This window comes from Paroedura picta, chromosome 4 (genome assembly GCF_049243985.1).
Source record: "Paroedura picta isolate Pp20150507F chromosome 4, Ppicta_v3.0, whole genome shotgun sequence".
NCBI lineage: Eukaryota > Metazoa > Chordata > Lepidosauria > Squamata > Gekkonidae > Paroedura > Paroedura picta.
The window spans coordinates 38725866-38751341 of record NC_135372.1 but is presented as its reverse complement, the minus strand read 5'-3'; the positions used below and the strand labels follow the sequence as shown (position 1 = coordinate 38751341).

At 45.2% G+C, this 25476-nt stretch overlaps 1 protein-coding gene across 3 annotated transcripts in view; it reads left to right on the top strand.

Moving 5' to 3' along the window:
• PAPPA2 (pappalysin 2) overlaps nt 1-25476 on the top strand; it is a 133318-nt gene that overhangs the window by 40424 nt on the left and 67418 nt on the right. For all 3 annotated transcript variants that reach the window (XM_077332507.1, XM_077332508.1, XM_077332505.1), the window contains 6 exons: nt 9287-9432; nt 13867-14160; nt 15216-15408; nt 17227-17348; nt 18521-19013; nt 22108-22236. In XM_077332507.1, the coding sequence (XP_077188622.1) occupies nt 9287-9432; nt 13867-14160; nt 15216-15408; nt 17227-17348; nt 18521-19013; nt 22108-22236 (1377 nt within the window). The remainder of the gene's footprint in view (nt 1-9286; nt 9433-13866; nt 14161-15215; nt 15409-17226; nt 17349-18520; nt 19014-22107; nt 22237-25476) is intronic.

The window sequence follows — 25476 nt, the reverse complement described above, 5'->3', positions numbered from 1 at the left end:
CATTCTGGGACCTTTAAAACATTGAGAAAGGGGATTGGTTGTCTGGCTTGATTGACAGGCGGAAGTGAGTTGCGTATAAGGCACATCGCCCTCTTCCACCATATACAGCGGCAGACGTGGAGGGTAAGATGCGTGAAAAGAAGGCAGACAAAGGCGAGACAGCAACAGATCTAAAACTTAAAACTTTAACAGATCTAAAACTTAAAAAAGAAATGTAGGGACTTTCTTTGCATTTCACTGTTCGAACTCGGAGCGATTCCTTGCAAATGTCATGGTCTCTGGAGTGACACGTACAGCCTGCCATTAGAAGCCATGATGCCAAACATGGGGGTGCCCCTGAAATCAAGAGCTCTGTGCTCCATTTTTCCTTCTCACTCTGTAATGCTCAAGTAGATGAGTCCATCCTGACATATTGCGGTTTGCTGCTCCAATTCCAAATCATAAACTGGGTCAGAGGAGACATGACATGGGTATCTGCCGAAATATTAAAGAGAGAGAGAGAGAGAGAGAGAGAGAGAGAGAGAGAGAGAGAGAGAGAGAGAGAGAGAGAGAGCAACCTCTAGTTCCAGCTATTTGGGCAACAAGAAAAGGCCCAAGGATTTAACTTGGAGTAACTCCCATTCTTTGACTTAGCATTAAAAAAAATTTTTTTTAATGGGTTGGGGGACCCCTTATTGCTCTCCATCATGCTTTGAAATAGTGGGGGAGGATGTCAAATCTTTCCTATTAAGTTTGTTGTGACTATGAAAGTGTGGATGGAAATTAAATAGGAACTAATCTGGTAAATGGTTTGTTGATGTTTTGGCTCTGGTAAGGATCTTTCTTTTTCCAGTGTAGTTTCACTCTGTTCTTTTTTTCTTTTCTGGTCAGGTTTTGCTCTCTTTTTTTCTTGCCTACCCCACCGTCCCTGCCTGTTCTCTTTCCTGGCCTGATTTGCAAGCCTGCCTCGGTTAAAAACTCTTGCTTTGCTTATTGATTGTGACACTTCCTTGATCCACAAGCAGCTTCCCCCCAGATAGATCTCCCACCCCCGTGCTTGATCTGTGACTCATGCCCATTTTGTGCTGCCATGTCCTGGCCCAGGTCCTGACAGCTGGAAACCTATATTTCAGGAGCCCGGGACGACAACGAGGGAGACAGGCTGGGAGAGGCTATCAATTTGGTTTTATTGGAGGGTGGATAGAAATTATGCTAGACTTAATAGTGGAATTATTCAGAGGTCCAAGCACCTGATGAGCGTTTCACATCATCTCTTCCTCGTAAAATGGATCAAAACGTTGGGACAGGGAAGGGTAAGAAAGAAGACAGTGTGGGAAGAGAAGCACTGAGTTGTCATCGAAGTTGTGATCCTTGTAAGCAGGTTGCTTGCTAGATCCTTTGCCCTCTGTCTGCAACCGTCTCCTTTATTGGTTCTTTTTCTTGGCTTCCTTTATACCCTTCTTACACTTAACGACTTTTGTGCACCTGCCATGTCTTGTTGGGAGTGTGTGAGCTCCCCATATGTGAGGGCACCCCCTTGTGTGGTTGTGGCAGTGTGCTTATTGTCCATGTTTAGTACCTGTGCATGAAATGCTGAAATTTGGAGGGTGTGCCTTCCCAGGTACTTCATGGGCAAAAAGTCTCTTCCTATTTAGGTTCCTTGGTTAGCCCCAAGCTATGTAAGACATTTATGTATTCACGATTCAGCTACCCCTTTTGGCTGGGTCATCTGCCAAGGATGCCTTTGTTAGACCGGGTATGTCCCTTCCCCCTTGAGTCAGTGGCCTCTCTTGTGCATTATTCTCCTGCCATGTCCTCATGTGTTCCAGTTTAAGCTAAAATGGATTATGTCATACCTGGGTAAATGGACTGTGCTTCCTCTAGTAACAGGATAGCAAAGGGTCCAGTTCCTCTTAGGGGATTCTGACTCTGAAAGGGCTTACTTTGTTGCTTGATTTTCTAGAGCAGCCTTTTCCAACCCCTTTGACTGTGGAGGTACCGCTGAAATATTGTTCAGGTTTCACGGTACCAGGAAGTGGTCAGCTGGCCCGCCATGGTCCCCAGAAGTGAGAGGAGCCTGGGGCAGCAAAAGTTTAAACGGCTGGGCCCCCTCTCCGTCCTACCCCCTCCGGGCCCATCACTGGCCAATTTGGGAGGGGGCAAGTCAACCGGCCAAAATAAGGGTAGGATATATTTTTAATTAAATAAAAACATCCCCCCTTTTTTTGTTCAGAGCTGGAAACATCAGGCACAGAGTGGGAGGGCTCTCCTTAGCGGCCATTTTGTAATCCCCCCAATCCATTGAGGGGCCTTCACGGTACTATATGCCACCACAGTGCCGTATGGTACCACAGTATTGTGGTTGGGACACCCTGTGCGAGAAGCTGCAGAGAAGTGCTGAAGGACAGTGGTTTTCAATAGGGGTTTTATTTAAGTGATTTTGTTTGTTTGTTTTATCGTTCAAGAACAGGAGAAGGGGGGAGTGTACGTTACCTAGTTAACACAACCTGTGGACTACAGAGTCCAGGAGGATTGTGGGTAGTACCCACTCCTGTTATGTGTGGTTCGTGTGCCCAGATCAGAAGCTGGGGAGGACTACAGTGGTGGGCAATTAAAGGGCCGGACTGTGTGTGTTTGGGAGTGGGAGGGCCGTTGTTCCGTTCCCTGCTCGAAGTAGGCCATCAGAAACCATTCGCTGATGTTGTCAGTGCAGTGCAGTGGGAGGGGCAGGCTGCTCCTTCACTTTAGCACAATCGTTTCCAGATTCTGCTTCTGGAGGTGACAAAAGTCTCACAAAAGTCTCAGCACCTTTATCCATCATGGTGGACCAGTGGTGCAGGTTATCCAGGAAATTTCCAACTAGAAAAACTTCTGGTTCAAATTTAAGTCAATCACATAATAGCGTTAGCAAAATTAAAGTAATGCGAGCAAAACACGGCAGATTCTCCGTGTACAAACACTGGCATTAGTCCGTGCTTCATACCCCACATTTAGACCATCTACGAAGATCAGTTTGTGAGCCATTGGCAGCCTCATATAAACAGTCTGTATTTATATATGTAGGGTGGAGAATTTTCCCTGGAAATTTTGCTGTGGAAATGTTTTCTGGCCTGCCTCCTTGAGAAGGACCTAGTTCTTTGAAAGCTGGCCCTGCCCGTCACTACCATTTCTCCCTTTTAGGATGCGCATTTGGTTCACACAAAACAGCAAGGCTTAATAGATCTGGCCACAGTTCAGTAGCTTCTGTGTATACAGCCTGGAACATGCTGTCAATTTCAGTGCAACAGTAAGGGATTTAATGGCTCCCTTGTGCAGATTCCAGGGTGTATGTTAACATGGAAGCAAAACACTTGAGATCCACAGGTTTAATATCCCAGCATTTGAAGGGATCACCAGAGCCGCAAACTGCCAATCTTAGGGATGCTTCCACATAGAAGCTTTGCTCCTGTTTTGTGTCCAAACTGGAGTAATCCCCCCCCCATTGAACATCCTTGTGATGTCATACCTTCATCACTGACTTATACCCACTTTGCTATGACCATTCCCATAGCATAATGCACTTTCAATGTGCTTTGGCAGCTGGATTTTCCTGTGCGGAACAGGAAAATCTACTAAAGTGCATTGAAAATGCGTTATCTATTGTGTGCAGAATAGGCCCTGGTTCGGTATAACCTTCAGGGAAAGATCAAAACGTGCTTGCATGTCGTATGGATGGGAAAGTGCATTTTTGCATGTCTTGGTCACATCTGTGGCATTTATAGGAACGAGTTATAGCAATATGCCAATTAGCAACTTTTTAAAAAGGCTTCCAGCGGCTGGGGCGGTTAATGGGGGAATAGTAGCTGCAGAAACTGCAGTGGGGCAGTACAGGGGAAAATTAATTTGCTGACCCCTTGATGTAGCTGCAAATGCACAAACAAAACACATAAAACCATTATTGTGTATTGCAGCCAAGGAGCTGGGGGTGAACCACTGTGATGTAGTGATTAAGAGTGGCAGACTTCAATTTGGAGAACCAAATGTTTGTGTTTTCCCCACCCCTCCACATGCAGCCTACAGATTGACCTTGGGCCAGTCACAGCTCTTAGGGCTGTTCTCATAGTTCTGTTAGAGCTCTCTGTGAAGGCAAAGGGGTGGCAGGTTACAGTAGATGAGCAATTGGGATGTGAGTGTCCTGCATAGTACAGGGGGTTGGACTAGATGACCCAGGAGGTCCCTTCCAACTCTATGATTCTATGATTCTATAATTCTCTACCTCACGGGGTTTCTGGTATTACAGCCTGCCCTTCTGGTTGGATCAGGGTGAGTAGCAACAAGATAAAATATACAAAAATATAATTTACACAGTTAAAACAAGTAATTTACATTTAAATTATATTCAAAGTTGCCTCCTTAAAAACTCTACCTGGGAGGATGGGGAGGCTAGTTTATCCTGGGTGGGTCAGTATCTTGTGTGTGGCAGAGAGGCAGCGTTTCCTCAATGTTAAGGGGTGCGTAAGCCACTTTGGGACTCCACTGGGTAGTGAAAAGCAGGGCATAAACCCCCCAGGTATAAAACCCCCAGCTCTTCTTCGCCTCCCTTCTTTATTGTTTAGTGCCAATCCTGGCTCCTGATGGTAGCAAAAGGGGGAAGGGAGTTTTGGCAGGGACAGTTAGTTTTGCAGGGATGAGAACATTTACCCGGGTTGACATTTCCTCTTTCAACACTACTGTTTTGCCGCACAGAAAGCACTGTGGTCCGGCACATCTGTTCTCCCTGCCCTGCCTTCTCTGCCGAAACACCAGAGCCAGAATCAGAGCTGGAACTCTGGCAGGCAATGAATCAAAGTGTTTGCAGCATACCGGGCACAGCGAAGGGAAGGTTTTATCTGTAGGCGTTCGCTGCCAGACCTGGACTTCAGAGCAGAACATCTGCCTTGGAAGAGTGTGTGTGTGCATGCACACACACACATCTTGTTGTTTGGTACAGAGGTGAAGCTTGGCCCAGGATTCCAAAAAGGCACATGGCTAACTCGTTCCAGCTGTTCACTCCCTTATTCCCCAAGACAGATGTTTGCACTGCTAGGAGGTCCTTCCCAGCTGTGCACGGTGCATCTGGAATTGCTGCCTTCCGTCAGGAGAAGCTCCCCAGCCTGGCAACAAGTGGAAGGATTCTAGTCAGATTATACAGATTATAATCCTGAAAAATAAGGGAGTGACTTCATCCTGTTCTCTGGGCTGTCACCCTGCTAAGCCCGTTTGTCAGCCTTCGTGAAGATCTTCCCCCAGTCTTCCATTCTACATTAGGAAAACAATGGCCAAATCAATCTAACAGGGTTTCAGGATGCAGATTCCCGTTTCTGCATTTCAGGGGCGTGGATGGGATTGCAGGGATGAGAGTGTTTGCTTGATTAGGGTGAGAGCCAAATTCTTTGTCTGCTCCTAGATGTCTCTTGACATTGAAAGACAGGAGAGGGCAAGAATGTGACATTGTGGGTAGTTTTTACTCTTTGTGATTAGCACCGTTCTGCTTGCCTCCAGTGCCTTTTTAACTTCTACGGTTGCCCTGGTGTAAATGACTAACTGAATAAAAGCACAATAAAATCAGAGTCCAGTAGCACCTTTCTAAGACTAACAAAGATTTATTCAAGGCGTGAGTTTTCGAGTGCAAGCACTCTTCCTCAGACTAAGAGCTCCCTACATGACAGTGGGAATAGTCTTTCAGGAAGAAAAGGGGCAATGGGCCCAATCTGGATATGGTACTCTCAGGTACTATGCATAAAGTCCAAATCCAGCTGAGTAACGGTTGGCTAGTCACAGTATCTTTAGGACTGTTCTTAGAGCAGTTCTCTTAGAGCTCTCTCAGCCCCACCTACCTCACAGGGAGTCTGTTGTGGGGAGAGGAAGGGAAAGGTGTTTGTAAGCTGCTTTGGGGCTCCTTTGGGTAATGAAAAGCGGGGTATAAAATCCAGCTCTTCTCATTCTAACCATGGAGCCTCCTGTTGTAGGGATCAAAGCGACGTAAGGATGTTTAGCACAAACAAACCATTATGTTGCATGTTGGTTGGCTAGCTTCATGATGCTGTTTACTAATTTACTGCTAATTTACTCCTTCCTTATAGCTGTACTCTGGTGACTCCGATTTCATTGCCCGAGGAAATGTGCCTGCACACAAAAGCTCATGCCTTGACGAAAACTTTGTAGGTCTTAAAGGTGCCACTGGAGTCAGATTTTGTTCTGCTAGTTCAGACCGGCTGAATCTAACTGAATTAGTGAACAGAACACTTTCCTCACTTTTCTGTTTTTTGTATGTGTGTATGTGTTGATCAGCTGAACAGAGATCTAAGAACACAAAGCCATGTTGGTGGTCTGATTGGGCAGAAAGGCAGGATTTAAATATGGTCAATCTACAGCTGATAGAAAAGGTGATGCACTAGATCAGGGGTAGTTTGCTGGCAGGGGTTCATGGGAATTGTAGTCCATGAACATCTGGAGGACTGCAGGTTGACTACCCCTGCACTAGATGTTGGAGTGGGCAATGTCTGGTGTACAAAGTTAAGAGGAAGAAGAAGACGACCCTGAAGGGGGCAACAAGAACTGTTAGATAAGTCAGAGAGCTTAGGACCTTTCTCTCCTTTAAGTGTGCCTTTTGTCTGTCCCAGGGCAATTTCCTCTTTCTTCACATAAGCTTCTCTCCATTCCTCTCTCTCCTTGAGCAAGCAATGTAGGCAGCACCTATCCTATCTCTCTCTGCACTATCACAAATGTTCTTCTATAAATAAACCTTTTCCTCCTTTAGCCTAAAATATAGCGTGTGCATATCAGTGACTTATCCGCCCTGCTAACACTAGAGACAGAAACGGAGCATGCAGAAGACATGTAATGACATGCTACCATCTCTCAACCAAAGGCAAGGAACCTGTTATCAGTGGAAACACTGAGTAAGTTTGAAGAGAGTTTTCGGTGGCATAGGCTCGCAGGGTGTTTATGAGATGAGGTTGGAATATCAGCTGCAGCTCTTCCTGGAGACGTTTGACTTGGCTTCAGCTATACAGTTAGCACGCTGTAAGAGATTATTTGAAAAAAATCTTGGAAACTTCAGTTAACTCTTTCGCATCTTCCCCTCCCCATTCCTTTTCCTTCAATCTGGGCAAAAACAGCCTGCATCTTTCAACTTATATCTTTCCAACAAAAAGGGATGATGACTTCACTTACAAAAAAAAAGCTAAACAGGGAATTCAGAGGAACTAATATTTGAAATGGAAATCGCTAAGGGGCAATAGATTATTATAATGTCATTGTAATATAGCTCAGTAGCTGTTCCTATTTTAAAAATAAAAGCCTACAGAAAGCCCTGCAATAGTCTGGCAGGAAATATTGGTGGTGAAATGGCACCTGCAAAAGATGCTAGATGGAAAAACTGTGTGGATCTGAGTGAGACCTTTCCAGGATGGGGAAATGCAGACTGTTCCTTCCAGATGGCGTGCTGAACAGGTTTGGAACACATTATACCATGGCAACCCCTTACCTTTCCCGGATTGTCTTGTCAACACAGACATATCCAATTGCAGATGGTTGCTACGATAGCACAACATCCAGCTCCGTTCAGATGCAGGCCGAATATTGCAAAGGGGAAAGGCCTGAGGGATAATGTTGAATTACTGAGGGAAAGACAGCATCTAGCTTTGGCTCTGACACTTGTTTATGACAGCTAAAAACGCCAGTGGAAACAGCAGAAAAGGAACTCCGGAGAGCTGTCCATTCCAGACTTCATTTGGTCTCCGTTATTTGTTGCTTGGTCCTGTTGGGGAAGGTTCATTATTGGAAGCTTGCAGTTGCTCTTCCTCTGGAATCGAGGGGACTTGCCTGGCCATCACTCTCCAGATCCAGCTTCTCTTTATGGTTCTGGATCAGTACAAATCTGCTTGTGATGACTTAATGAAAGAGTGGTTTATAATGAAGGGTTAGAGAGAGAGAGGAGGAGGGAAAATGCACTTTTACTGGTGTCAAGGGACCCACAGGCGGCAGTGAGAAAACATGTATCCTCTAAGGAAGCAGCAGGAATATCAGTGCAAACTTGACAGACTTCGGCCTGCGGAATTTGGAAGGTTTGCAAAGCTTTGGAAAGTGTCCCCCCCACCCATCCTTTGAGAAACACATACTCATAGGTCAAGAGCCCAAGTTTATTTTTAAGATTTGTGTGTCTCGAATATTTCTGGAGTGTTGAATGAGTTTCTGTCTAATGTTTTCTGCTTCTCGGAAATGAGTTCTGCTGTTCGTCAAGAGGGCCTCCTCCCTTTATTCTGCATCTAAGACTAACTCATGTGTGCATTTTCAACTTTTGAAGGGGGCGATTTCAGATGATGGCTTTCTTGGACTGTGGAGCCATTGCAGATGGAATCTTCACCGATGGAACTTGTGTACTACTATAAAAACAGGGGTGGCAAAATGGTGGTTCTCCAGACGCTCACGGACTGCAGTTCCCACGAGCCCCTGCCAATTGACCATTCTAGCAGGGGATTGTGGTAATTGTAGTCTGTGAACATCTGGATTGCCACAGCTTGGCCACCCCTGCCATAAATGAACAATTCGTTTCATTTGAGTCACTTCTCGCATTTATTTACCTTTAAGACCTCAGGGACATGATATAGAACTTGCCTGTTGTACATTCAGAAGTTCAAACCATAACTTGGGTTCTAAACTATGGTTACTATGCTTTGGTGTGGTGTAGGACAGTGACCCCCAAAGTAGTGCCTGTGGATGCCAGATGTGAATCAACATTTGTGGATATGTCCTTAAAAGTACAAAGTTGACCATAGGTTTGACATGGTTGAGGATCCCAGTGTAGAAATTGAACTGTAGGTTTCATTAAGATTATGAGCATAAAGGTATGTGAAGTATATTTTGTTGAGGCCCAATAAAAATGTCACTTGTTCCTTTACATTAAGACCCCGATGGAGATATCACAACTCCACAGGGCCTGTAAGACAGCATTCTTCCACCAGGCCTATGGTTGAGGCCATGGTGGCCTAAGATCATGAGGACCTCCCTGCTCTCCAAGGTTACTCCCCCCCTCCTTTCTTTGAGGCTGAGCACATGTACCTGGCCTACAGCCAATTCCTACAGGCCAGACGGAAGATGGCTGGGGTGGGTGAGGTGGGGGAATGGGACTTGGGTAGTTTTTAATTCTTAGAATATTTTAATCTGTTTATAATTTGATGAGAACCACCCTGAGTCTGCTTGCGAAGACCGGCGATCTATAAATCAAGTAATAAATTTAAACATCCTTGTTTATCTCTCTGATCTCTCTATCTCATCATCCCTGCAGGGCATACATGAGCGTGAAGGAGCTCAAGGAGGCTCTGCAGCTGAATAGCACTCACTTCCTTAATGTCTACTTTGCCAGCTCTGTTCGGGAGGAGCTGGCGGGTGCTGCTACCTGGCCCTGGGACAAGGATGCCCTCAGCCACTTGGGTAAGCCTGGCTGTTCTGGGAAATATGCTTGCATGATACAAGCAATCTGGCTCATCTGAGATAAAGAAACTTTCAACTGTACTTACAAATAAGTGTAGTCTTTTCCTAAATAAATATAGAAGCCCGACACTTATGATGGAGAATAATTCTTCAGCTTAAGAGGTGGTGTGTTGATTGTTTTCTGATTGCTCCTCTCCTCTCCTCTCCCATCCCATACCATCTCCCCTCCCCTCCTCTCTCTCCTCTCCTCTCCTCTCCTCTCCTCTGCTCTCCTCTCTCATACTAGGAGGGTTGAGTTTGTGACATGGCTGTACCTTCAGTCGGTTTTCAATGCCAGTGATGAGTAATGAGTAATGGGTAATGCATCTCTGAACATTTGCCAAGTGCTTGCCAGGAAGCCATGCCATCTGCTGTGGATGTTGTACTCCTTAGTGCTGTGTGGAGACTGAACATGGTTCTTAAAAGGCATGCTCAGAGGCACACTCCAGGCCTCAGCGCTGGTGTTAAGATTTCCCTGCAGAAATTCCATTTCCTACTCCCCATGGACTTGAAGAATGTCTGTGCAGTTTTTTCTAGGACTCTGCCTGCTGGATATTCAGATAGAGTTCAGTGGAAGCCATAGAGAGAGTTTCCATTGGTCAGTGGCCAACAATATTCTTGGTTATTATTCCCAAGGCCCTAATAATGGAACTCCCATGAACAAAATTTTGTAGCAGCCCATTGGTCTGCTACAGGATGAGGCAATTGGTGGAAATCAGTGCCCTCTCTTAAGAAATTTAAGGGCCCTTAATTTTTCTTAGCTGTGTTTTGGGATACAGACCAGTATTTTTGCCTACTATGGAGAATGAACTTTCAGTTTTGCTGATCCAAAAAGCCAGAGGCACCAACCCATCTTGTGAAATGAACTGTGTTTGCTTAAGGACCTGTAGCCTGCTGGGTTTTTGAGAAGGCCTGAATTACTGTGAGGTATATTTGCTGTTCCTGAGGTGATGCCAAATAGCTGGCCTTTGGGTGCATAGGACGATTACCGGACTCAGACTTTGTTTTCAAAGCCAAGGCCTTTGTGAATGCAGTTTATACCTCTAAATGTTCATATGAGCTGTACAAGTCTTGGCCTTTCTCAGGGCCCTTCCAGACAAAAAATTTGGGGCAGAGGCTGATTGGTATCAATATCCAAGGAAGAGGACAGTGTTAAGTTGGGAGGGGGGGTGGCGAAATGATGCAGGAATTGGAATAGTGAGATGTAGCTGGATCTTTTCCTGCAAGCGAAGTTTCTGAATCCATTTGGTTCCACTTTTCTAAGAAACTTGGTTTGGGTCAGTAGTGCATTTGGCCCTGAGCAATCTGCTGAAACTTTAACAAGAGATCCTTTTTCTCCTCAGAGGAAATTGTGTGTGTTCACTTGGTTTGAAAACAAACTGGCAGTTGTCAGTCTTCAAGAGGAGGAATTAGGCACGACGTCATGGGCTCCTTTTTTCGACACTCACTTTCTTGCTCATATTTTCTCCAGCAGAGTTTCGTGTTTCTTCCTGAAAGTGGGAAGAGCGACCATTTACAGCTAGTGGTTGACACAGTGGGATTTCTACTGGGCTTGAACATCTCATTAACTTAGCTATTAGCAAGTTTTTCTTTCTTCACTCACTTCCACTCCTGTCCTTCGCTTTCAACAAGGGAGCCTCCTGCCTCAGACTGGGGTTTGGCTGGGAAATCCGTCTCAGTTTTCTTTGCTGCTTTGTGTCTTGACCAAGGACATTTCCATTCATCTTGTCACATGAAAGGAACTTAGTTGTCTTGGAAATGTAGGTGGCCTGGTCATGAGAATCAGTCAACAAGTGCTTGTTTAGATGGACAACATAACAAAATTCAGAGTCCAGTGGCACCTTTAGGACCAACAAAGATTTATTCAAGGTGTGAGCTTTCGAGTGCAAGCCCTCTTCCTCAGACTTTGAGTGCTTGCACTCGAAAGCTCACACCTTGAATAAATCTTTGTTGGTCTTAAATGTCCTACTGGACTCTGATTTTGTTTTGTTGTGCTGCTTCAGACCAACAGGGCTACCCACTTGAATCTTGTTTAGATGGGGTAGCATATGAGGGTAAGTCAAAAAGTATTGCGACGAGAAACCTTTATTAAACCAAAATATCAAAATGCGAAGCTGTTGTTTCTTGGCATATCTGCTAGCTAGGCCTATACCCTTTGGAAGGTGGTATTTTTCTCTCTCTAACCCTTCCCCAAAGAATTCTGCACTCTTCGATATATGCCATGTCAAACCAGGAGCTTTAGCATCCTTGAGGGAATCAAATTGTATTCCTTTTAAATGTGCTTTGAGTTTTGGGAACAAAAATAAGTCTGAAGGGCTGTAGGGTGGATGGGGTAAGGTTTCCCAGTGACATTCGTGTAGTGCAGCTCTTGTTGCCTTCAATGAATGACCAAGTGCATTGTCGTGATGGGGAAAAATTCATCAGCGCAGCCTTCCTGGCCTTGTTCACACCAATGCAATTATCAGGGTTTTTAAAATCAGGGTCACGATAGCTGAGAAACAGAATGGTACTTTGCTTTTCTTGCAGAGCCTTAGACAAAATTATGCAGTTATAAGACTTATGGGCTCTTTCTCACAACAGCATTCTGGGCTTCATGGGATAATTGAATATATTTGATGTCAGTCAAATCGCTGGTGGTAAGGGGGGAATAGTTGTCAGGTCAAGTAAGTGGGTCCTCAACCCTTGTGGCTAGACAGAATTCCCTTGGACAAAAGGAGGAGGAATTTCTGTGCAAGTCTCTGCACTTTAGATGTTCATGGATGTTTGACTCAAAAATTACCCTTGAAGGGCAGAGGTTATGTCCATATTTCAGGCACTGTCCCAAGTACTTGACCATGGGCATTTGTCAGATCAGTTGTCCTTTCCAGCTGTTCAATTTACCCCATGGTGACATGATGAAGATTCTCATGCTGAGTCAAGACCTGAGTTGGAATGGACCCTTACACAATTTCATGCCAAGTGGGAGCAGTTGATTACCATGGGTAAACTGGGTCCAACCATGTAATTAAGGAAACTTAAGTGTGGCCCATTTAGCCTCTGGCATTATTGTTCTGGGCATGGCAATTGTGCTCAGCAAACCTTCAGTAGCAACCTAGTGAAGCCTTGCAGTAGGAGAAGGGGATTAGCAAAAATCACCATGCCTTAGATAAAAATAGGCACTTGAATATTCTTATTGTCGTGAGATCCAAGCTGGGTTTTTGGCCCCATGCACTTCTTTTGTGAGAGGAGCGCTGAATCTGCAAGGAGCTTTCTCCCCCTGCTTTCGATCTTGCTGAATTCAGATAAATTTGAACCCGAGTCTTTGTGCTTCCCCCCAACTTGAAACAGAAACCTATCTGCACGAGGCTGCGAGCGGGGAGGGGGGGAAGCCGAGACGAAGGGAGATTAGGATCCCTGATTTCATCCTCCAGAATTAAGAGAACTGACTCCCATGCTGATCTCTTAGCCTCTCTTACCTCACAGGGGCTGAATCTACAAGCGGGCGGGCAGGCAGGCGAGTGAGTGGCAGGGGGGCGGGTGTTCAGGGGGGGAGCCAGATTAGCGGAGACAAGATAGCAGCAGCCTCTCACAGAATGAGGCAAATCTCTGCTGTGAGAAGTGTGGATTCTGGAGCACAGTCACCTTAAACCTTAAAAAAAAATCTTGCAATCAGGAACTAGGAATTCTTTGAACTGGTGCCCAACCAGTCAGGGACAGACTTCCTTGTTACACTATTGGAGCCACAAGGCAGCAGCAAGTTATTTCAGGGAAAGCAGAGAGCTGCACACTTACTCATGCCGATTTTTCAAATATCAAGGGTTATATCCACTCCAGGATATCGCAGGGAAAAGGTAGGGTCACTCTGGATCAATCATGCTTGTTGCTGACAGATGAAAAATTTAAATTGCCCCAAATCAAAATGGAAATTGCATTCATTGTAGACGGCAGGGATTTAATCAACCTGGGATTGGAATAAAAGCTCCGTACAGATTTGGCCGAGGAGCATCACAGTCTGTCGCTCCCAATCTCCTCTCAGAAAATTCTGCTACAGCCAAAGGATTATCTGTCAGTTATTCTGCCAGTTGGAAGGGTCTGGGATGCAGTTTTTGAAACTATCTGCTGCGATTTCCCATCAACCAAAGAACTCAGTTTATGGCTTGGGAACACAGATTATTGGAATCCTTCCTACCATTTCACAAGTCTACATCCAAGGTTGGCTGGCCGGTTGGCTGAGAATGACTGTTTCAGATCACCAGCTGGAACCTTCCCTTCCTGGGGATCTGCCTGCATTGCTGACCCATTCAACCCCTTCACAGTGTCTCCATAGGAACGTTATAATCTACATCAGTACGGGATACAGGCCGCCCCTGTCTATATATATACCGAGAATGACCATGCTTTCACTTTTGATTTCAGGAGGAGTGGTCCTCAATCCAACATACTATGGTGTGCCGGGTCATACAAACACCATGATCCATGAAGTAGGACATGTCTTGGGACTGTACCATGTCTTTAAAGGGGTGAACGAAAGGGAGTCCTGCGATGACCCATGTAGGGAAACAACACCGTCTATGGAGACTGGAGACCTTTGCGCCGACACAGCTCCTGCTCCCAAAAGCAAACTCTGCCGAGACCCAGATCCCACCAATGACACCTGTGGCCAGACCCACTTCTCTGGAACGCCATTTAACAATTACATGAGCTATACAGGTAATGGATGGGAAAGTAAAATGATTAGCTCCACAGCAGGTGACCTTTAGGTTGCATTTCATCTCTGAGGTGCTGAGGATGTGTGCTCTGGTGCTTTTGAAAAGCTAAGGTTGCAGCTCTCATGATTTCAATGGGAAACCATGAGAGAATCTGAGCAATCCAAAGGTGAAGGTCTCATATATATTTCATTTACAAATTGCACCAGTTGTTGACTTATTTCTTGTTCTAAGGAGTTAAATGATTTCAGTCTCCTACGGAATGCCTGTATCAGAGATCTTGGTCACATTTACTTGCAGGAAAGCTCAGCTGCACCCATTCTGCACCAGGAATTTGCCCCACCTTGCCCCTCGTCCGGTGGCAGGACAGATTCCCGATACCAGATGACATCGTGGCCAGGCCGGGGCCATCCCAGGTCTGGCCCGACTCAGGCCCTCATTTGTCCCGAGGCAAGGGAATGCGGATATATCTGTGTTCCTTTTGTTGCCCCCTGTGCTGATGGGGCCTCTGTCCTGGCCTGGCTCCTCCCCACCTGCGGCTGTAACTACGGCTTCCTGGAAGGGAGCTCCGGGATGGGGGATACGGGGCACATGGAGGGGGCAGCATCACCTGACAAAATTCTTCTAGTTCCTACAGTTCATCAGTTGTCACAATCTCAGCTATGAACTTAGTATTCGACCCCCCCCCTCAAATTTGGATATAGCCCCATTCTTGACAGCCTCTTGTGGCGCAGTGGTAAGGCAGCAGACATGCTGTCTGAAGCTCTGCCCATGAGACTGGGAGTTCGATCCCAGCAGAGGGCTCAAGGTCGACTCAGCCGTCCATCTTTCCGAGGTCGGTAAAATGAGTACCCAGCTTGCTGGGGGGTAAACGGTAATGACTGGGGAAGGCACTGGCAAACCACCCCGTATTGAGTCTGCCATGAAAATGCTAGAGGGCATCACCCCAAAGGTCAGACATGACCTGGTGCTTGCACAGGGGATACCTTTACCTTTACCTGTTCTTGAGTTGTTCCTTTACCTTTACCCGTTCTTGAGTAGCCTTTTTCTTCCCTGCAGATGATGATTGCACCGACAGCTTCACCCCAAACCAGGTGGCCCGGATGCATTGCTACCTGGATTTGGTGTATCAGCAGTGGAGCCAGGGCAGGAAGCCCACCCCTATTCCTATGCCGCCCATAGTCATTGGGCAGAACCGGGACTCCCTCACCATACACTGGTCACCCCCTATTAGCGGGGTGCTTTATGAAAGGTAAGGGAGAAGTCTTTTATGTCTATGTGGATGTGGTGTGGGGAAAGAAAAGGATGTCTCTGAACCCCCATCATTGCATTTTGCCCCGATGTATCTGGCCCAGGCTAGCCCTCTTTGGGCAGACCTCATAAAACTCAGCAGGGTGGGATCTGGTTAGCATTTGGGTGGGAGACCACCAAGGAGGTCAAGGGTTGCAGAAGCTCATAATCGCCAAACCACCTCTGATGGTTTTGGCCTTGAAAACCCTACAGGTTTGCCGTATGTTGATTGTGATTTGATGACACTTTCCAACACTAATGAAATGGAGAATTTGCTTCCTGAACGAGGCTTCTTGTTAGGGTTCTTAGAATGGCTTGGTAAGGTTCTGTACATTTCTTGTTATAACAGGATGCTCAGTTCTTTATGGTTAAGTTTTCTTGTCTGGAGCAGCGCTTTTTGTACCCTTACCTATGACCTAGGCTGATTCTGCACTTACTTTGTTTATTCCGTTGTGGATCCTGCTGAATTCAGATCGATTTGAACTCGGGTCTTCCTCTATCCCCACCCCTGTCCCCCGTCCCCATTGAAACAGAAAAGTGTTCTGCACATGGTTAGGGAAGCTCAGAGGGGGGGGGGGAGTTTCAAAAATGAAAACTTTAACTGTTGTTAAAGTGTATAACTGTAGGTCTGGAATTCTGCCCATTCATGAAAGTACTCTGAAATCAGAATTTCCCCTGTGCTGCTATTATTGAGATAAATGTGTGCTCATTCACTGGTTTTCTTGTTTTATGTTTTAGTTTTTGCCTGAGGGCCCCCCACTGTTGAAATAGCATGATGATCTTAGGAAGGCTCCCGTACAGGTAGATTTCTTTAGGTGGACCTGTTTAGGAAGGGGAATTTTTTCCAAATAACATTGGTTTTTAAAATTCTCATAAGTGCCCTTGAGTCACTACGAGAAATATGAACTATAAAGTAATACAGACCATTTCTGCACCTAAGACTTCGCATCAGGCTGCTGGTTGGAGTTTGAGCCGGGGAAGGTTTCCCTGCCTCTTCCATCTCCTGGATGGGGGAGCATTTGGGCCAGTGCACCTCGTCCGCCCCGGATTTGTGCTCCCGCACGGGAGCTGGAGCAGTGAAGTTCCCAGTGTAGAAATGGTCAGACAAATATAAATATTTTATTTTCTGGCTTTTAGAAACCCTTTAAAACTTAGTTACAAACTGGCCTAGGAATCTTAGAATGTTTTAGAGGTGTGAAATAATTTCATCTATATCTCCCACTTATGATATTTGAGCCAGCATGGTGTAGTGGTTAGGAGTGGCAGCTTCCAATCTGAAGAGTTGGGTTTTATTCCCCGCTCCTCCACATGCAGCCAGCTGGGTGACTTTGGGCTTGTCACAGCCTGATAGAGCTGTTCTGACCGAGCAGTAATATCAGGGCTCTCTCAGCCTCACCTCCCTCACAGGGTGTCTGTTGTGGGGAGAGGAAGGGAAAGGCGAATGTAAGCCGCTTGGAGACTCCTTTGGGTAGAGAAAAGCAGCACATAAGAACCAACTCTTCTTCTTCTTCTTCTTCCTCTTCTTCGATTTCACAGTATTGTTTTTTATTTTCAAGCTGTGTCAAGCAAGGCTTTGTAGAGGCACCTGTGTTGTACACTGCCCTGAACCAACTTGCTGGGAGAGTGGTCTAAAAATCTAATATACTAAATGAAATATTATAAATTCCAAACATTGATATTAAAAAAAAACTCCCCACTGAAGCACCAATGAAGGCAAAAATAAACTATTTTAGAAAGATGTGAGCAGAGTATCTCTCTCCCACTTCTCTTTCTCTTTTAGGGAATCAGGAAATCTTTGTGGAGACTGTGCTGAAGACGGGACATTTAGCCAGTATGTACATGAGGCCTCTTCTCCTCGGATCTGTGATTCCTCTGGCTACTGGACTCCAGAGGAAGCAGTAGGTAAAGTTCCCTGTCCTTTCTCCCACAAAAGAGGTTCCATCAATGGGAGAGTTCCTGTGGAGTTCATTTTCCTTTTTAAAAAGAAATATATTAGAATTAGATCATGACATGGGGTTGGCTGGAATTGGCAAGTTAGACGCGGGAGATTTTGTTATTGCCAACTTAATTAAGGGATATTAAGATTAATGTTATTGTTGTTTTAATGCTTTTTAATCTCTTTGAGACTCCTTAAGGCAGAGAAAAGTGGGGTATAAAATCCTACTATTCTCCTCCTCCTCCTCCTCCTCTTCTTCTTCTTCTTCTTTTTTTCACAGAGAGTAGTTCAGCAGTGGAATAGGCTGCCTAAGGAGGTGGTGAGCTCCCCCTCACTGGCAGTCTTTAAGCAAAGGTTGGATACGGACTTTTCTTGGATGCTTTATTATTATTATTATTATTATTATTATTATTATTATTATTATTATTATTATTATTATTATTATTATTATTATTATTATTATTATTATTATTATCATCTTTCGATTTATTGCCCGCCACTCCCTTACGGCTCGTGGCGGGTTACAACATTTTAAAACCCCAATAAAATCCATTAAAATCCCTCAACAACAATTACAATATAACATTATCGGTTAGCAAGCTAACCTGGCAAGATAGGCTAATCAACCTCCCCCTCCTACTACAAGCAGGTGGAGAGGGGATACTGATGGTACTAATCCCCAATCTCAATCCCAGGTCCCGGGTCCCGAGTCCCCGGGGGGGGGCATAGATGTTAGCCTCGGCCTCAACCGTAAACCTGGCGGAAGAGCTCCGTCTTGCAGGCCCTGCGGAATGATGGAAGATCTTGCAGGGCCCGCAGCTCTCCCGGGAGCTCATTCCACCAGGTAGGGGCCAGGACCTTTGGGCTGCTTTTAGGATGCTTTGGGCTGATCCTGCGTTCAGCAGGGGGTTAGACTAGATGGCCTGTATGGCCCCTTCCAACTCTATGATTGTATGATTCTTCTTCTTCTTCTTCTTCTTCTTCTTCTTCTTCTTCTTCTTCTTCTTCTTCTTCTTCTTCTTCTTCTTCTTCTTCTTCTTCTTCGTGGAATCTGTCCCTTATGTTTTGGCTCACCATTAATGGTTACAAGTGTTCTTGAGGATCAAAAAACGCTTCTTGTGCCCCATTGCTTTTGCAGGGCCTCCAGATGTGGATCAGCCCTGCGAACCCAGCCTGCAGGCCTGGAGCCCTGAATTCAACCTCTTCAACGTGAGCATGACCACCCCTTGCCCTCAGCCACTTGGCTGCATTCTGGAACTGCGTTTCCTCCATCCCGTCTATCCAAACTCTCTAAGGGTGTGGACCACCTACTTCTCTACGGACTCACCTAGGGCAGTCTCGGACATTGAGATCCTGACGGAGCAGGGAGACTCCGTACGCCTGGGACCCATGGACACATATTGTGACATCCCTCTCACGATCAAACTCAGCCTCAACAAGAAGGTGTCCGGGGTTAAGATCTACACTTTCGATGAGCAGATGGAGATTGATGCTGCCCTCTTGACTTCCACGCCCCAGAGCCCACTTTGTTCCAACTGCAAACCGGTGAGGTACAGAGTTCTCCGGGATCCACCATTTCTGGATGGCTCCCCAGCGATGGTGACACAACCAAGCCGAAAGTTCACCGACACGTGAGTGAAGGGATGAGTACTTGGAAAGAATGCATGGTTGGGAGGGGTTGCAGGACCCTGGTCCCCTTAAGGATACTTCAGCTAAGATTTGACCATTCAGGATTGGAATTCTCTAGGGATTTGGAGGGTGGGGTAGATCTGGGGGAAGGCAGAGTTTGGGGAGGGCAGGGACCTCAGCATGGCTTATACCAGCGGTAGTCAAACTGCGGCCCTCAAGATGTCCATGGACTACAATTCCCAGGAGCCCCTGCCAGCATTTGCTGGCAGGGGCTCCTGGGAATTGTAGTCCATGGACATCTGGAGGGTCGCAGTTTGACTACCCCTGGTTTATACCATAGAATCCATTTTCCAAAGAGCCATATTCTCCAGAAGAACTTCTTTGTCATCTGGAGATTGGTTGAGAAATTTCCCGGCTCCATCTGTCGTCTATGTTATGCTTAGTGCAGCATTAGTGGAAATCTTTATTAAGTTGTTCCCCTGAAGGTTAGCCACATTAATTCTTCACCTGCCCACTCAGTTCTTGGCTATGACCCTGTAGAGGTGATGTTGTAGTGAATGTTCCTTGGTTGATTTTTGGGTTTGCAGTAGAGCTGATCTGAAAGGGTGTGAGAGTCTGGGTTGTGGCACTTTCCCTACATTTTTGAGTTGTACAATTGCAAGCTTCTTTTCCTGCCCAGGAGGAGGGTCTGGTAGAGGGGCGAGCGCCCTTCCGCCAGGTGGGGCTGTCTTCTTAGCTTTGCCTGGCTCCCCTGCACCCCTAGAGAAAAGATAGCGCTATATTCCTGGTTCTTAGAGTGCTGTGCCTGGAGGAAAGGTTAACAAAACAGATGACTTCTCCTTCTGCCAGTCAACCCATCTGATGTCATTAACTTGAATTTGTAGCTTCCTGCTGCTCTTGGAGATAGGTCTGACAAAAAGGCAAATGGGATTTAGGGCTGTATCAAATGGAATGTCGTGTCCAGATCACGGGAGGTGATGGTACCTCTTTACCCTGCTCTGGTTCGGCCTCACTTGGAGTACTGTGTTCAGTTTGGGGCACCCCAGTTGAAGAGGGATGTTGACAAACTGGAGCGTGTCCAGAGGAGGGCAACAAAGATGGTGAGGGGTTTGGAGACCAAGGTTGGGGGAGCTCGGTCTGTTTAGCCTGGAGAGGAAGTGACTGAGAGGGGATCTGATAACCATCTTCAAGTATTTAAAAGGGTGCCATATAGAGGATGGGGCAGAGTTGTTCTCTCTTGCTCCAGAGGGACAGACCAGAACCAATGGGATGAAATTAGTGGAAAAGAAATTCCGTCTAAACATCCGGAAGAAGTTCCTGACAGAGCGGTTTCTCGGTGGAATAGGCTTCCTTGGGAGGTGGTGGGTTCTCTGTCTTTGGAAATTTTTAACCAGAGGCTGGATAGCCATCTGATGGAGAGGCTGATTCTGTGGAGGTTCAAAGGGGTGGCAGGTTACAGTAGATGAGCGGTAGGGTGCTGAGTGTCCTGCACGGTGCAGGGGGAGGGGGTGTTCCCACAATGATTAGTATTGTGGCCAGTACCTATTTACTTAATTCATAAATGATCGGGAACTAGGGGTGAGTAGTGCAGTGGCCAGCTTTGCAGGGGGCACAAAATTATTCAGGATGGCGAAACCCAAGGCTGATTGTGAAGAGCTCCAAGAGGATCTTTACAAACTGGGGGAGTGGGCGACAATATTGGGTGCTTTAGGATGCTTAGGGCTGATCCAATCTTGGATGCTTTAGGATGCTTAGGGCTGATCCTGCGTTGAGCAGGGGGTTGGACTAGATGGCCTGTATGGCCCCTTCCAACTCTATGATTCTGTGATTCTATGATTCTAATATGGCATCGTTGCAAGGTAATGCACACTGGAACTAAAAAAATCCCAGTTTCAACTATATGCTAATGGGGCCTGAATTTCCTGAGACTGATTGTGGAAAAGATCTTGGGGTCATAGTGGACAGCTCAATGAAAAATGTACTGCAGTGGTGAAAGAACAGCAAACTCTGTGTGAGGGTTTATTAGGAAAGGGATAGACCATAAAACGGCTGATATTATAATGCCCCTATATAGAACTATGGTGCAGCCTCATTTGGAATTCTGGTCACCATATCTCAAAAATGATGTTGCAGAACTGAGAAATAACAGGAGAGGGCAGCCCAGGTGAGTAGAGAGCTTGGAGCATGTTCCCTGTGACGAAAGGCTGAGACATCTGGGACTTTTCAGTTTAGAAAAAGAGACATCTAATGAGGGACATGATAGAGGTTTATAAAATGATGGCTGGGGTGGAGAGCTAAGTAAACTAACCACAAAGAAATATCAAATGCCAAAATTATTATACAATTGGAAAAGGTATACAAACATTTAAATTAACAATCTACATTTTTTACATAGAATCAAAGATAAAATGTACAATACGAATGAACCACAAAAGTAACTCCCACTCTTTGAATAGTCAAGGACAGGGTAGTCAACCTGTGGTCCTCCAGATGCAAACGCTGGCAGGGGCTCATGGGAATTGTAGTCCATGCACATCTGGAGGACCACAGGTTGACTACCCCTGGTCAAGGAAACTCCCAACAGGACTCAGGAGCTCAGCCTGTTTCACAAATAGCTTCTTCCGGGGAGCAAACAGCTTCATAAGGCTTTTCTATTGTTACGAAGTTGATTACAATTTGTGGAAGAAGGGGAATGAGGAGAATAAGCAAATGCTTCGTTGGTTGTCAGAGCCACAAAATGGTATTTAGAAACTGGTATCCAGCCAAAATTAAAGGACAAAGAGGATCCTACATGGGCTACCAATAAGGACGACAATTTGTCATGTCTCTCTAGCCCCCTAGAGAGCAGCAATGGGAGATTCGGTTCGGCTAAGCCGAAAAGTACCCGAAGCAATGCTGATTTGGTTATTTTTTGACCTACCGGAGCCAAATTGCCTATTCATGTAATTTAAATGAGCCAGATCCGCTAGCCCAAGTTCATCCGACTGTGGAGGAGTGAGGAATCAAACCCAGTTCTCCAGATTAGAGTCTGCCTCTCTTAACCCCTAAACAACCCTGACTCTCCAATGCGTCTTTGATTTTCTTGTACTTTCACAGGGAAGTTACAGCAGGCCAGCTGTATCGGTACCAGGTACAAGCGGTGGCAGGGGCAGCCGTAGGAGAAGCCTCCCCTCCCCTGCTCCACATTCACGGCTCTTCTTATTGCGGAGATGGAAAAGTAAGCATGTGAGTACTAGGATCTGAGCGGGCCCTTTAAGTCCTGTTTTGAATGAGCCAGCAATTTAGATCTGGGCCTCTTCTGCATGATGAAAAAGCTGATGAAAACTCACTAAATACATTGTTGTATTTCTGATCTCTGCACAAGAGAGTGAGTTTACTCCGCAAAACTGATTTTGCTCTGCATGGTGAAATGTCTTTGATGCTTTAAGCATGTTTTAAACATTGTTTCTGAAAGAGGCTTTTCGCTGATTCATTTCTCTCAGGCGCTCTATTAGTCATGCAGAGAAGCTCCTTATTTATGCAGATTTGTGACTGCATTAGAGAACAAAGTGAACAAATGTCCTCGTTTCCCAAAGCTGCTGGTGTCAAATCAGAGATGCATCTCCTGTGCATATAAGTGTGAATGTGTTCTGTTACTTTCAGTAGGATGCACACTGAGATGCACACTAGCATTCTTCAGTTCATAGCTTGCTTGCCCAGCAGTTTGCAAAACCAGTTGCCCGTCGTTGCTCCTTGTAGGAAAAGTGAATAGAATTTTAAAAAATCACAAGGTAGGTAGAGGAGGAGGCCAGTCTGAAAAAGCAGTTTCTGGATCACTGTGGCGTATTTATTGAGGCATATGCAATCTGTTTTTATCATAGCACTATTTGGTATGCAGACTTTTCATGTACTTTTTCTTACAATGCAGTCCTGTTATAGGACTCTTGTGCAGAGTTGTACCCTTCCAAGTCCATAGAAATCAGTGGGCTCGAAGGATTACGAAGTAATGGGTTTAAACAAGTACAACAATATAGGCTAGATATCAGGAAAAAAATTTTTAACAGACAGAGTAGTTCAGCAGTGGAATAGGCTGCCTAAAGAGGTGGTGAGCTCCCCCTCACTGACACTCTTCAAGCAAAGGTTGGATACACACTTTTCTTGGATGCTTTAGGCTGCTTTGGGCTGATCCTACGTTGAGCAGGGGGTTAGACTAGATGGCCTGTATGGCCCCTTCCAACTCTGTGATTCTGTGATGCATCTCTGCTTAGTATATCTTGGTTAGCAAGTAATCCTAAGAAGGTATAAGTTCAGTATTGTTTGATAGGAAAGGTGATCTTAGAATAAGTGAAAGTGAAGTCTGATAGAGCATTTAAAGAGCAGGGATTCTGCATTCTTCACCAGTTCTGCAAACACCACTTTCCAAGTCACATGGTGGATGTACATACTAGGCGGTTGTACCAGTTAGTTGGGCTAGATGTGCCAGCTAGTGGGATGCTGGTGCAACTTTCATTCTTGCTCTGCCCATCATGAACTGGACATTTTTTAAAGCAATTTTTGGGTAGCATGTGTGGGATTTTTTGTTTGTTTTATCCTTTGTTTAACTGAAAGCAGCGACAAGGAAACTCAGGCTTCTTAAAATAGCAGCAAACAACTGCAGGGATTTTTGTGTGTGTTGGGGCAGTGTGAAACCCAAGTTTCAAAACTATCTTGGAGGTCCAAACAATCTTCATTACTGCATTTAACCGGCTCCCTTCCTGGTACTGCAAAAACCAAAAAGCCCCAGGTTACGTGCCTGCCTGGAAAGTCATGGCCTCTGACTTGGAATCTCATCCTAGTTCCAAACAGAAAACTTCATTCTTGAGACCCGGACCTGTGAACTGGAATACCAGGTGTGTGAGGACTTGCTGTAATTGCTAGAAATAACACACAAGCCCATAGGCAGTAGCAGAAATGCACTCATCTTTATCGTTAATCAGGATTTGCATGTTTATGGGGTTGGCCTCCGGTTGCTCCAGATTCAGCTTATGTCCTTTGCAAAACTTGATAGAGGAAGTTGGCTCGAGGCCTGTAGGTGTTAGGATATGATGGTTAACTCTGGTTCATCTCCTGTGAAAACAATTTCACAGCTTAAAGTGGAAAAAAAAACACATACAATCAGCTGTTCAGCCAGGAAAATATACTCGCAAATATAGACAAATTTTGGTATGCAACCAAAAAGCAAGAAAAACCTATCCCAAAGCTACTAGCAATGCTTGCAAACTTCATACAGAATAAGGAAAATAAGATAAAAGGTCTCTTCTTTCTGTGTGGCTTTATTGTAGGATTTCTAGATATCTCCCGTTTTCAAGGTAAATTTTCTTCAGTGGTTGTTCCTGTCACTTGCAAATGAATTGGTACTTCAATACCTCTATGAAAAGAAATTATTTAAAGTATACCCCGGCCTTTGGCTCTGCAGTGTAGGGATGCTAGTAATTCAACTGCTCCGGGAGTATACTTCAAATAATTTCTTTTCATAGAGGTATTGAAGTACCAATTCATTTACAAGTGAGAGGAACAACCACTGAGGAAAATTTACCCTGAAAACGGGAGATATCTAGAAATCCGTTTTGGTTGGATTGTGCAATAAAGCCACACAGAAAGAAGAGACCTTTGATCTTATTTTCCTTATTCTTTATGAAGTTTGCAAGCATTGCTAGTAGGCTTGGGATAGGTTTTTCTTTCTTTTAGGAAAATATACTCAGCAACATTTTAATGCTTGTTTCAGCACTAGGGTATACTTGGTTTTACTTTTCCCCTATGCATGGTAGATTGATCCTTTATACAGAAGAGCCACCATGAATCCCTTCCCCCAATAAGGGCTGATTCTACTTTGGGGAAGGAATGTTTGACTTAATTGAGAAACTGATGATCCAAAATTGTAATGGGGGGGGGGGGAGGAGGAAGTTACGAGAGTCTTGCTTCTTCAGGTTTATGTTTGCTTGTTTTGGATGTTCAGTTTTCATTTTTGAAAGCCAGTTTTGTAGCCCTTTTCCTCCCAAAGTTATCGAGGAAGATTCTCCGGTATCAGTAGGCTGAAATGAACCTACCTGCTCCTGCCTTCTAGCAGTAGCTAATAAGCGAAAAGGTATTTGGATGATTGACAACTATTTATTTAATGTTAGCATTCAAAAATTATTTCATACATAATGGACGTTTATTTGATTAAGTGCTGCTAAACATTGTAAATACATTCGGTAATGGGTTTTTGTTTTTTTTTTAAAACAGAAGTTACAGAATCCACACAGTCCACAGCCCACCCACGCAGGATCCACACAGTTAACAGAATTGTGCAGGCTCTGTATTTTGACATTTGCTGTTTTCGTATTAACTCACAGTTTTTCTGCAGGGTAGCTAAGTGTTCCTACTGTGGATTGTCTCAAAAACGTGATCCCCCCCCCCCCCCTCTGCATTTCCCCTGCCCTTCTAAAGACCGATTCACCCATGCTT